At 32.9% G+C, this 12,708-nt stretch overlaps 2 protein-coding genes and 1 long non-coding RNA gene across 3 annotated transcripts; 2 read left to right on the top strand and 1 right to left on the bottom strand.

Moving 5' to 3' along the window:
• Window positions 1–1,036: 1,036 nt before the first annotated feature.
• On the bottom strand, window positions 1,037–2,467 carry BNAA09G25400D. Its single transcript, XM_013789108.3, has one exon. It carries the CDS (start codon window positions 2,212–2,214, stop codon window positions 1,249–1,251), a length of 966 nt encoding a protein of 321 aa, XP_013644562.1. The 5' UTR covers window positions 2,215–2,467; the 3' UTR covers window positions 1,037–1,248.
• On the top strand, window positions 2,213–5,818 carry LOC106350856 (agamous-like MADS-box protein AGL63). The gene is given in 6 exon segments (XM_022690942.2): window positions 2,213–2,234; window positions 3,996–4,170; window positions 4,697–4,727; window positions 4,729–4,770; window positions 4,861–5,037; window positions 5,272–5,818. Coding segments are annotated over 6 exon segments (495 nt in total). The 3' UTR covers window positions 5,320–5,818.
• A 2,052-nt stretch (window positions 5,819–7,870) lies between these two features.
• Window positions 7,871–11,798, top strand: LOC125577614. The gene is made up of 2 exons (XR_007316026.1): window positions 7,871–11,182; window positions 11,397–11,798. It is a non-coding gene; the product is annotated as an uncharacterized LOC125577614 (long non-coding RNA).
• The last annotated feature ends 910 nt before the right edge of the window (window positions 11,799–12,708 follow it).

The raw sequence follows: 12,708 nt of genomic DNA, 5'->3' as shown, positions 1-12,708 counted from the left end.
ATAGTTCAAGATTTATATCAATGGTTAAATATTCGGTTATGAGAATCTGTTCGAGAGATTACTCATGTCAGATATTCAATCAGTCAAGTTAACCATTGATTTCTGGTTTAGATTTAACAACTTTTTTAAAAAAATTTATGTAGTTTATTTGAATTTAAGTTTAGTAACTCATTTGAATTTATTTGTAATTCACGATGAAATGGACAAGACACGTATATAATTGAAGAAATGCAACACGAAAAGTTAAATCCGTAATAAGGCATTTTCTCCTAGTTGGTGCATCAGAATTGTGTGTCAATTTGGCAGGACTGTTTGCCTTCGTTTTCCCACGGTTAGCAGGGGTCCCTTATGGTCTTGGACTGAAAAGGTTTGAGTTTCAGTCATCCACAGTACGTTGATAAGTGAGCTTTGCGTCTTTTGTTTGTTTGCTTTGGACGATGATCCTTGGTGGTTTAAATGGGTTGTGTTTTGTGAAATTTGTTCATGTGGACGTTTGTCTTAGTTTTGTCGTCTCTGGAAAATACTTGTTACGCCAAAGCGCTACAGCTACTCTCGGTTTTGTTTCTCCGTGAGGATGTTGTATCCACCGACTATTGGCTATGGCACTGGATTGTCCTTTGTACTAACGTCGATTATGTAATCGTCATTTCCACTAATCCAAGAATGAAATCAATAAAACATTAGGTGTAAAATGTAATCTTTCTTTTTGGATTACGTTCAATTTTTTTTTGTTTACATTAGGTTTGGCTACACCAGACCTCCCACTGATGAACAAAATTCAAACTTAGTAACACTATGAAATAAACTAAGGTATCATAAACTGCTCTTATTACCTAAACTTAGCGTAGGTTGCAAAGGTCAAACCCTACTTATGAAAGTTAGCTTACCCACTAAAACTAGTCCTGGTCCTTTTAAGTATCTACGAACCAGCATTTTTCCCTAGGTTTATTACATGCAAGTAAAATCTCCCACAGAGAAAAAAAAGAGAGTTAACTTTCACTATAATGATCAGAAATTCAGAATAACAGAACTGAAATATCCTTAAAATCATGGATTAACCAAATAAAAACACTAACAAAGAGTGCTGAGTCTGTACATAAACATCACATTACTAGTACTTCATTCTGATTCCACATTTCCACTTCCTCTCCAATCTTACATAGCATAAATATATATATATATATAAAAGAGATGGAAAGGTAAGGAAGAAACAGTAGTAGCAGAATCTCTCGACCCATTTCTTATGCTTCAAATGTCTAAATTCTCCAACTGAATGTTGCTCTTAAGAGGCACATAATCACCAAGATACCCACCAAGATGATCATACAAAGCCGTCTTATCAATCGTCTGATGATGATAGCTCTTGCAAACATAATAAAACACACTCTGAACCAACAAACCCACAAGATTCACCACGACAAGAACACCAACAAGCAAACCACCAACCAGAGTCCTAGTAAAAGTCCCATACTTTCCTCCACCGTGAACCACAATCGATCCAAAAGTAACCCCAATCAACGCACAGAGCAAAAGGTAAACAAAGACCAACCCCGTGGCCATCTTAACCTTCCCCTTGAGAAGCTCATAAGCTTTTCTCATGGCGGCAAGTCCATAAACCGGCTCAAGAACAGAGATCACGCTACCTAAATGCCACAACGCAGTGAAATAGACATGAACACCGAAGTACAGAACAGCGATCAACAGTCCGGCGATAACCGCTAAGCCTACACTGTTCATATCAAGAGCTACGAAGAGGATCACTAGGAAGACAAAGAAGACCGCGTTGTAAGCGAACATCAAGAGAGCGACCCAAAGGAAAGTGATCAAAAGTCGCTTAAAGACTTTGGGGATGGCGGAGATGGTGGAGGAGAAGGAGACCGGCTTCCCGGTGTAGAGAGAAGCGACGGTGAAGACCACGGCGGCGGTCGAGAGGAGAGAGAAGGCGAAGAGGAAGATGAGGTAGCTGAACTGGAAGATCAGGAGCTTGGTCCAGTCGTGACGTGAACGATCCGAGTTAGGAGGGTCGGAGGAGTCGAGCTTGGCGAGAAGCGGCTGGGTGAAGAGGGAGTGAGCGAGGATGGCGAAGGAGAGAGGGAAGATGAGGGAGAGGGTGATGAGGTAGAAGGTTCTTGGAGATCGTTTCTTGATTGAGATGGATTCTTGAAGGAGTTGAGGAATCGTCAAGAACTGGAGCTCTTCTGGCTGGAGATCCATGGCGGGGTTGGTGGGATCTGGTGAGAGAGAGAAAACAGACGAGAGATGAAGAAACACCGACGGGTCAATATCGAAATCTGAGAGGAAGATGAGATTTTTCTTTCTTTTTTTTAAATGAGTAATCAAGAAGATGAAGACTTTCTTAGAAACTTCGGGGAAACTCTTAAAACACGTTTATGTTTGTACCACTACTTTTTTTTAACTAATTCTTTTTGTTGTCTTTTTACTTTAATTTTTATTTAATATAGTTATTATTCGCTTTATTTATGGTAAAAATATGTAATAATTGGTCAAGTCTTATTCTATGAGCAGTGTTCTTTTTGCATGATGCTGGGACGCAATCTTGGAAACAGGCTTAAGACTTTCATCTTTTAAGTACCTACATTTTTAATTATGTACTTTTAACATTTAATTGTTCATCTTGTGTTGTGTGTATCATAAAATCAATGCATACCTCTGGTCTTTTACTAGAAAATATCAAAAATCTCTTAATAAGTAAAAAAAAAAATTGTTAAATCATTTTTCAAAGTGATTTCATACATTAATAAAGAGTGCAACGTTAATCAAGTCTTTTACTAGAAAAGATAAAAAAAAACTCTTAATAAGATAATTAAGTTCTTATAGATTTGTATATATATGATTATACTAGTCTATTTCTAGTCTACAAAATTAATTTTTAGGTTCACATTTATAAGAGATAGAAGCTACTAGGACTGATTCGTTTCTTCCACTGAATCGCAGGTGCAGAGAAATCACATGGACTGATGGTCCCAATGGTTAAAAGTCGACATCAACTTTATAATACAGAACTTATAGCTTCATGTAAGAAGAAAAAAACTCACAAGTTACAACTGTCATCTTGAATTATAAGATGGATCAACTGTTGGTGTTTAAAACGATCCCACAAACACATAGTTATAAGATAGTCTTATATATCCCTTATACTTTTAAGTTTTGTATAGAAACGTCTAATAAAAGACAAGATCGGTCATTAGTATATACTTTTAACTTTTGGTTAGTTAATTTTTTTCGGTTTTCTGTAAAAAAATGTAGCACCTGTACAAGACCGGTTTGTCTTTTGATCTGTATGTAATAGACATGTTACAAACTTATATGTATTATTCGTTTCAGACAAGTAAATTGTGGTTTGGCTTGCTTTTTAAGCCATATGATAACAAAATTGTAAAACATTTCTCATCACAATATTTAATAAATCAAATATCTTGCACACATACACATTCCACACGTACCTTAACAATAAACTCAACGGCTTCGAATGTTACGAACTGTCCCGCACCGCAGTTAACAGTAACAAAAATCTCTACATATACCATATATCTATACGTTTTTATAACTGTTAAAACTGCACCGCAGTTAAACCGCTTGTCCCGCACCGCTCAAACCGCAATTACCATTAAGACTTAAAATTTCCTGAAGGTGAGTATACATATATATCTTAGCACAAACTAAAAATTAAATATATTTTAAACACTGTAGTAAAACTTTTTGAACTTAATTTAACACTGTAGTAAAACTTTATATTCTTGTTTATGAACCTTCCAAGCATCTAGAGTACAGTACCATGTATTTGCATTTAAAAAATCATTTATCATGTATAGATAGTAATTAATTATGAAAATAACAGCCGTCTATATATAGATCGATATCAAGGTCTCATTTGCCGAAAAACCACTAACAATATTTCTCTCTTTCTTCTTCCCGTTTTAGATTCTCATGTTATAGGATTTTAGAAAGACCGATTGAAGATGAGGAAAGGTAAGGTAGTATAAAGAAGCTAGAGGATAAGGTAAAAAGACAAGTGACCTTCGCGAAGAGAAAGAAGTTAAGTCTGATGAAGAAGGCACGTGAACTCTCTGTTCTCTGTGATGTTCCTATTGGTCTCATCATCTTTTCCCAATCAGACAAGCTCTACTTTTTCTCCTCCCAGTCCACCAGGTTTACATGTGTATATAGCCCCATATATATATATATATATAATCATACATATGTGTGTTCTTGCTGCATATATGTGTCACAGAATCATGCGTATGTGTGTTCTTGCCTTAGTAGAACAAATTAAAAGAAAACTATCATCAACACAGGGTTTCTTCGTAATTTAATTTCTTTGATTTATTAAAAAGAAAACATTATTGCAGACTTGAAAATGAGAATATATTATTACATATAGTAAATCTTTATTTATTTCGCTGAATTGTACATTCCATGTGTGGTTTTGGCCATCTATTACTTTAACATTGGTATTACATCATTTATAACGTTTATATGCTTTCTTGGTTTGAATTTCTCTTTGAATTCTATAAAATTCAGTCAAATAAATAAAAAAGTATCTTTTGATATAGCTAGGTTCGATTCTAAGATAGTACTTGTGAGATTCATAACTTTCTGATTCAAAAAGACGCATCTTATATAGCATTTTCTATTTTATATAAGGTTCCAATTTTATTTTATTTTTCAACATCAGCATGGAGAAGCTCATCATGAGATATCAAATGGCAAAAAGAAGGTCATGCCACTTCAGTCGACAGTTTCCACCCTGTAATATAATACTCATCTAATTCATTAATCACAACATTTACCTTCACAAGTTTCAAAATTCATGATATATGATTATAACTTTGGTCACAGGACCACGGATCATATTGTGAGGAGACGAAGGAATCAATGATGAGAGAGATAGAGAATCTTAAAATGAATCTTCAATTCTACGGAGGAGGACATAACTTGAACCTCTTAACCTACGACGATCTCCTTCGTTTTCAGCTCCAACTCGAATGTTCTCTCCAAAATGCTCGAGCTCGTAAGGTATATGTAAATACACTCAATTAACATGCATTGATATAAATTGATAACTTCCGTTTGATATACACGTATATCTATCAGATGTAATGTCTACGTATTTTGGTGAATTAAACCAATTTTACACACTCTCGCACATGTGCCTCCATATTTCTTTCGAAATATAATCTAGGAAAATGGAGAAACAGTTCTGTTTTGATCGTTTTATTAATTCTTGTCTCTTGTTTACCAATTACGTAGTTTGAGCTCATGCATCAGCTGCACCAAACACTACAAGAAAACAGGTGAATTCAAACGGCTATATTCGTTGGTATTTCGTCGGTATTGCCCAATTTCGACGAAATTCCGACGAAAAAGGTCGTCGGAATGCTTTCATCGGAAAAAAAGTTCGTCGGAAATTCGTGACAAGTTCCGACGAAAATCCTAGAGAAACCGACGGCTACATTTCCAATGGACGACTGACAATACCTTTCGTTGTGATATACTTCATCGGAAATTTGTCACACATTTCCGATCGGAGTGATTATCGGAAAAACAATTCCGACGAAATATATCTGTTGGACATTTCCGACGAAACACGTTCGTCGCGAACCACAATTTGGTCTGAATTGTATGACAAATTTTCGACAAAATATGTGGTCGAATTATTCTGACGCACATGTTTCCGTCGGTTCTTTTTATTTATTATTATTTTTTTATAAATTGTATTTTATAAAATATTTATTTTGTAAAATAAAAATCTAAAGAACTGAATTTATAATAAATATTATAGAAAAAAAGTTTTAAATAATTAAATGCATTTACAAGTTTTGAATATAAAAATAAAAATAAAATTCACTAGGAAACAAACGCTTCATCTTTTCCATTATCTCCTCGTTTGTCATTTTTTTTATCCGCCAGTTCAGCAAGAACTGTGGCGTTCTGCATCTCCAGCACCACAATCCGATCATCCATGTTCTGCAGCTGCTCTATAATCATAGGATCATAAGGAGCAAACAGAGCTTGTGAAGAGGAAAGACAAGAAGAGTCACACCGAGCCAAACCAATCAAACGACCTTTCTTCTATGGAACCGCCTATAAAAAAATAAATAAAATATTAATAATAAAGTTAATATAGTAATGCAATGGTAAAAAAATTACATGTTCCACCATTTGGTTTATTCAAACTCGGGATATATTGGTGGATGCTGCAGAGGAATTGTCATCTGAGATAGGCTGAGAAGCAAGAAATGCTTTTTTTTGGGTTTGCACCAAGTCTACGACATCTCTGATGAAGAGATTCTCAAATTTTCTTGTCTTCTTGTTAGTGTACGCCTCCTTCACGACATCGAGATGATCAACGGGATTATCTGCATTTGCTTCAACCTAAATACAATATTAATCAATACATATATAAAAAAAATTAAAAAAATATATATAGAACTTACAAATTGATCTTCTTTAGAAGACAAACTGCAAGCACCGAGGTTGTGGACATAAACAACTTTCCCGCCACGATCGCTCTTGCGGTTGGCTGAGTTTTTGATTGATTTGTCTAAAGTCGCCTGGTCTGCCCAATGCACCTGCAACTCTTGCCAAACCGTTCTGTTGATGTATCTTGGTGTCTTCCTCCTGAGCCCATAGCTGCTTCCACTCATATATCTTCTTCATATAAGAGTGTCGTATTTTCGTGGAAGGTTTGACGGATAGTTTCCGTGAGGCCCTGACTCCCAACTGAATTGTTGCTGCCAAAAAAACGAAGTAAGATAATATATAGTAAAAATTAAAACCAAAAAAATTAAAATTTAGAAATTACTGCAAAGTTACGGAACCACAACTCGCGCTCATGGATAGTCATTACACTGTAGGTCGAATATCCCTTGCGGAGCATAGAATACATCATCTGGTTAATGTTCATGCTAATGCTATTGTTCGACTTGTTGAACCTTAAAAAAACAAAGATCATGTTAGAAATAAAATAAAATAAAATAAAAATTATACTAAAAATTAAAAAGGAGAAAACTTTACAAAGTTGTGTATCTTTGTGGATACGGATGGAGCACACGGAGATGCTCGCAGCCGGGTTCGAGAACAAGTATCTATGACTAACACCCATTAACTCTATCTTTTTTGTTTTTATCCCACGATTGGAAAATGTTCTAGCAGATGTCAGATGAGCTCTCGTGATAGGAAGGGATGAACTTGTTTTATTTGAATAAATGAAGTATGGTTAGCAAACAAAAAAAGTATAATTATGATGGGAAATTGTCAAAAATACCATTGTAACGATCTGACCACCTACGGTTAATGGGCCATCCATGCCTGTTCACTCGGTATATGGGCTCCATCCCGTTACAACGATCAGTACATTAATTTTTTTAAAGTTCGAAATCATTGTTTACTGACCCTGCAATCACCACCTGACATTTTCCCGTGTGTTATCTTCACTCGCACGATATCACGAATCACTTTCCGATAGGTCACCTACCTTTTTACTAGTCCAGTCCAAGGATGTTTAACTTTGGAGTTCTAAATGTTTATGTGATGGAAAAGATAAATCAATTTTGGTGACATAAGTAGCCAAATCAATTCACTTAACTTTTTCATATATCACAACTCGGGATGTTACAACCACATTCATAATACCACTTTTCATGTTTACACTAACCATTTTTATCCTCACTTTTAAAAAGGAAAAAATATATTTAAACTCCATGGTTAACTAATCTAGATTTAGGGTTTAGAGTTGAGGGATGGTATATGGTTTTTGGAATGTGAAATTTAGGATTTTAATAAATATATAAATAAATATTTAAAAATTTTTAAATAGTTTCAAAAAAAATTTGATTTTCAAAAAGAAATTTTGAAAAAAAATTTATAAAAATATTCAAATTTGAAAAAGTATAATTTGAAAACATAAAAAAATATTTTATTTTTTATTTTTTATTTTATTTATTTATTTGAATAGTTACTTATTACACATATATAGAGAGAACAAAGGTATAAGTTTTTTTACCTCTTAGTGGAAAAGATATTTTTGAAAATGTCTCTTTAGTGATTGTAAACATAAATAATGTTATCAACAAAATAGTAAACATGAAAATTCCCAATTATGATTTCAAAAGCCCAAGTATTACTATATACTAGTGGTGTGTCCGCGCTACGCGCGGGATCTATGATAATTGTTCAACCATATGTTTAGTAATGTATTGATGTTGATAATGTTTATACTGGGAATTAGGTCCCGGATTTTGTGGTGTTGAAATGGTGGTTATCATTGTTGTGTTACTTGATTAGTACTTAGGTGGTTTTAACTTATGTACGGCTGTACGCAATGATTTATGGTTTTTGAGTTAGTGGGTAGAGTAAGTTGATTTGAAGAGAGAATTTGGAATGATGTTCGACCAATTATATTTTTGTAAGGCGGTTGTATAGTTTGTGTTGTTGCCGTAGCCATTTTTTATAGTTTTGTAAGGCATATAACTTAAATGCAACTGATGGAGTTTATTGAAGTTCTGTCTATTCAATTGTATATTCTTAGTGTGTTATTACTGTGCATAAGTGTGAAGTAGTGTTTGTTTGCCGTTTCTGTGTTAGTTTATATATTATTGTACGTTAGTGTTCAGAAATATATTTAATTTTGCACAGACTGATGACTGGATATTGTAATTGTTTTTTGGTTAACTGGTTGTGGGCTGTGTTTTGTTACTATGTGCCATGTATTTGGACGACTATTGAAGCACAAGAACTTGTTTGATCTGTTGGTATTGTTTGGATTGGCTCGGATTCATTTTTATCTAATTAATAATTGTTTCTGGGTAATAGGTATGGAGTAATTATTTATTTTTTGTTGATACTTAGTTTCCCATTCTATTTTTGGGGTAAATTATGGAGTATGGATGAAGATGGTCTTTGTTTACATGCTCTCTCATAGGTGAACAAAAAAAGGTTTAGTTTTCATCTTATGACACATTCATTTTCATAGTGTCAGATTTAACTATTTTAATACGATTTTGTTATGTATATGTGACTAAATAAAACACAACTTCATCATTTGATGTGGTGTGACGGGGTTGACATTTTATAATAAACAAAAATTGAAATTTAAAGTAAGAGTAACACATAACATAAATTGTTTTTTTCTTATAATAATGATAGATTTTTTAATAAATAAAAGTAATTTTAAAATATTAAAATATAAAGATATTAATATAACTAATTTTTATGATTTTAAAAATTAAAATCAATTTTATTTGAAAAGTATTTCATTGATTATAAATATATATAGAATATAAAATATTGTATTTATATGAATATTTGGCCAAATAATAAGAAGAAAATAATATATGTGAAATCTTATAACATTTTTAAAATATGTTGGTGCACCAATTAAATATGATTGTCTTTATGAATGAACAAAGCAGGGATTTTATTATTACTTCTTAATCTCATGGGTCATGGCCATCACTCGCGGGAGAGAATGACGATGGAAATTCTTCTTGCTTTACTTTTTTTGTAAATTTTCTTGCTTTACTGAATTTTCATAATTTAAATTCAGAAACGAAATATCTCCGTCTTTATGCATAAACACTTAAAATTTTTCAACTAATTCTTACATTCTTCTTCGTAGAGAAAAACCTCAAAATAATAAGTAGAAGATGCATGAGTTCTCATAAACGGTTTTTGTGGAATCTGCGAGATTTTAAATTTTTTTTAGAACACAACCTGCGAGTATATATATGTAAGTGTGTGTGCAGGTAAAAGATCAATTTGCATAGATAAGCTGGTTTCGTTTGGGAGGCTAGCACTGAGTCAATACCTTGAATGTTGTCTATTTTCCAGGTACATAATCACTTTTTGTTTCTTTCTCCTCTGTATGGGTGGGCACTTCGGTTATTATATCGATTCGGTTTAGGTTCGGTTTGGTCTGGTTAATTTGGTTCTAAAAAAATTTCCAACTGAATTTAACCATAATTAGTTAGGTTTGGATCGGTTTCGGTTCTGTTTGTATTCGGCTTGATTTGTGTTTCGGTTTCGTTCAATCGGATTCCCCTAGTTTAGTTCTTTTAAGAGAAATCATGTTTGAAAACATAAACCCATGGTCACGAAATCATCATGTTGGTTACTATGAAAAAAAACATTATGTAAACTAAATCCAATGTAAAACTAAACAAAAATCTTTTTAAAACCCATAAAGTTTAGAAGAACACAATCAGATCAAAGTTAACTATCATAAATAGAAAATTAAAAAATATTGCTAATAATTTCTCTTAAAAATAAACTATGTAAATTAAATCTAATAGAAAACTGAAACAAAAACCTTAAAAATCATAAAAAGTTGATAAGAACACAATCAAACCAAAGTTAACTAAATTAAATAGAAATTTTTTTAAAAAAATTTTTTAATAAAGTTAACAGTGACTTTAGCTTTAAACCGAACTATTTAATAATAGACTTTGGTTTGGTTTGGATCGGTTTCGGTTCAGTTTGTTCGGTTTTTTTGCCCACCCATCCACGCATGAGCCAATATTTAAACTCTGGATTTAACACATGCCTTCATGTATTTATAGAAACATCTCATTAATTGTATATATATATATATATATTAAAATCAAATTAGATTTAATTGGTGAAATGTTAGAGTAATATAATGACTACTGTAGAAAATATTTCTATAGATACCCAAAAGTCATGAAGAAAAAGTCAAAAGTAGAAATATAAATAATTATTATTATCGTTTCTCTTTTTTTTTATCAACTATTAGCATTTTTCTCTAATAATGAAGAAGAAAAGTATAGAGTGGGTAAACATGTCACATGAATGCATAGGTATGAACATGTCACCACTCCTCTTTTCTTCCATCATCTTGCTTCTGTCGTTTGACTCTCTCCTCACATTTTTTGGCTTTTCAACTTTTTTCCTAGAACTTCAATTGCTCTCTAATTTCAAAATTGAGACTCCAAAAAAAATTTGTATTCATCTTTTCTTTTCCATAGATCTCACTCAAAAGTAGTAAGAATAAAGTATTTCTAAGTTTCCCTTTCTCTATAATGACTCTCTTTTTCTCTTAATTTCCCTTTAAGTTTCACCAATCTCTGTCTTTGTACAAATAAATACATCGGATCTTAACCTTCAAACATGATCTTCCGGATAAAGTATCTCAACAAAAGAAGTAAGTCACTGAAACTTGTGGAAAGAGGTGAGTGACAGAGTTATTGTTAATCCGTGTGATGTCAAACCTGTTAAACGAGAAGGTTGAACCCTCACATATGTTTAGAGGTGTTAAGCATGCGCGTGTTCACAGAGCCGTGGATAAGCTTAGGCTGTTTCTGAAAAACCATAAATTTAATTTGTTCATTGGAATTATCTTCTCCGATGATGAGCAGGTAAACCCAAAAAGTCGGGCTTCAACGGTGTTGGCACAACAACTGGCTTTCAAGTCGGATAACAAAAGGTTCAAGGTGGCTGTTTCAGAGTCTAAGGAGGATTGAGCTTCACGGAGGAACACATCCTTATTTATAGGACGTGGATTTTCATAGGACGACTCTGGTGATGCAGTTAGACGTAGAAGCTAGATATGGTATTTTTGTTCCCCCAAATTTTTAACAAAATTTTGGTGCAAATTTTAGTGAACTAGATTATATTAGATTAATGATAAAGTAAGTTTTTTTTTTGCTAAATGGTAAATATTCATTAATGAAAATGCTAGTTTCTACAAGCTGCTTAAGCCGCAAAGAAAATGGCAAAAGACTTTTTGGAATATAATGAATGAATATCATTTTCAAGTTGCTTAAGTTTTTTTTTTTTGGAAACTAAGTTTGTTCATGTGTTTGAATATAACTGTTTAGGAATGGTATATGTAGCAGCCATGAATGTGAATAAGAATGGTTGGTTAATCTTCTTATGTCGAACTAAAATAGTCTTACTGAGCTTTATAAATAAAAGATAAATCTCAATGGCAAAAATTGTTAATTTAATTTGTTATGTTACTAAGGCAATTGTCAAACTATAATTTTTGTACAACAGATTTTTATGGAGTAATTATTTTTTAATTGATAGAATAATTTAATGTATTTATAATTTGATAAATATTTTGACTATATGACATGTCTCAGTGACCTTCAATTTAGTTATTTTCATTTTATTGAGAAAGAGTAGGGATATTGAATACGACGTAGTGGAAATAGTAGATTTAATGGCGTAACTGAGAAACTTAAATGGTGAATTGAAGTAGCAAATAAATGAAACTGCAGCCGTTATAGAGGAATTGTTCCGAGGCGTCATGATATTGCGGCTCTGCTCAGCATCTCCAACGTCTAAAAGATGGAAACTCTTGGTCCATTATAAAAGCCCAATAACTTACTAAATAGAACACTTGGTCCATTAACATAAACAAAAACTTGAGATGAATAAATAATGAGATAACACGTGTCGCGTTTTGGAACCCCCTTTGCTGAGGTGGCTTCATGAAAAGTGAGACTTGTCAACTTATTGTAATAAACATGCTTTGAATCTACTAGTAATCTAGTGGGCTAATTTCAATCATCACGTCCACTTCACTATATGCATTATCTTTTAGATTATTATATTTTTTAGCTAGTGGGTTTTCTGGGATACACCAAGTTTTTTTTATATAAATTTTAATTTTCTTAATCTATTATACTTTTTTTAATATAGATAATGCGCATTTATCTATTT

Source organism: Brassica napus, chromosome A9 (assembly GCF_020379485.1).
Source record: "Brassica napus cultivar Da-Ae chromosome A9, Da-Ae, whole genome shotgun sequence".
NCBI lineage: Eukaryota > Viridiplantae > Streptophyta > Magnoliopsida > Brassicales > Brassicaceae > Brassica > Brassica napus.
Note: the sequence above shows the minus strand (reverse complement) of the source record. Positions and strands in the feature narration are given on the sequence as shown.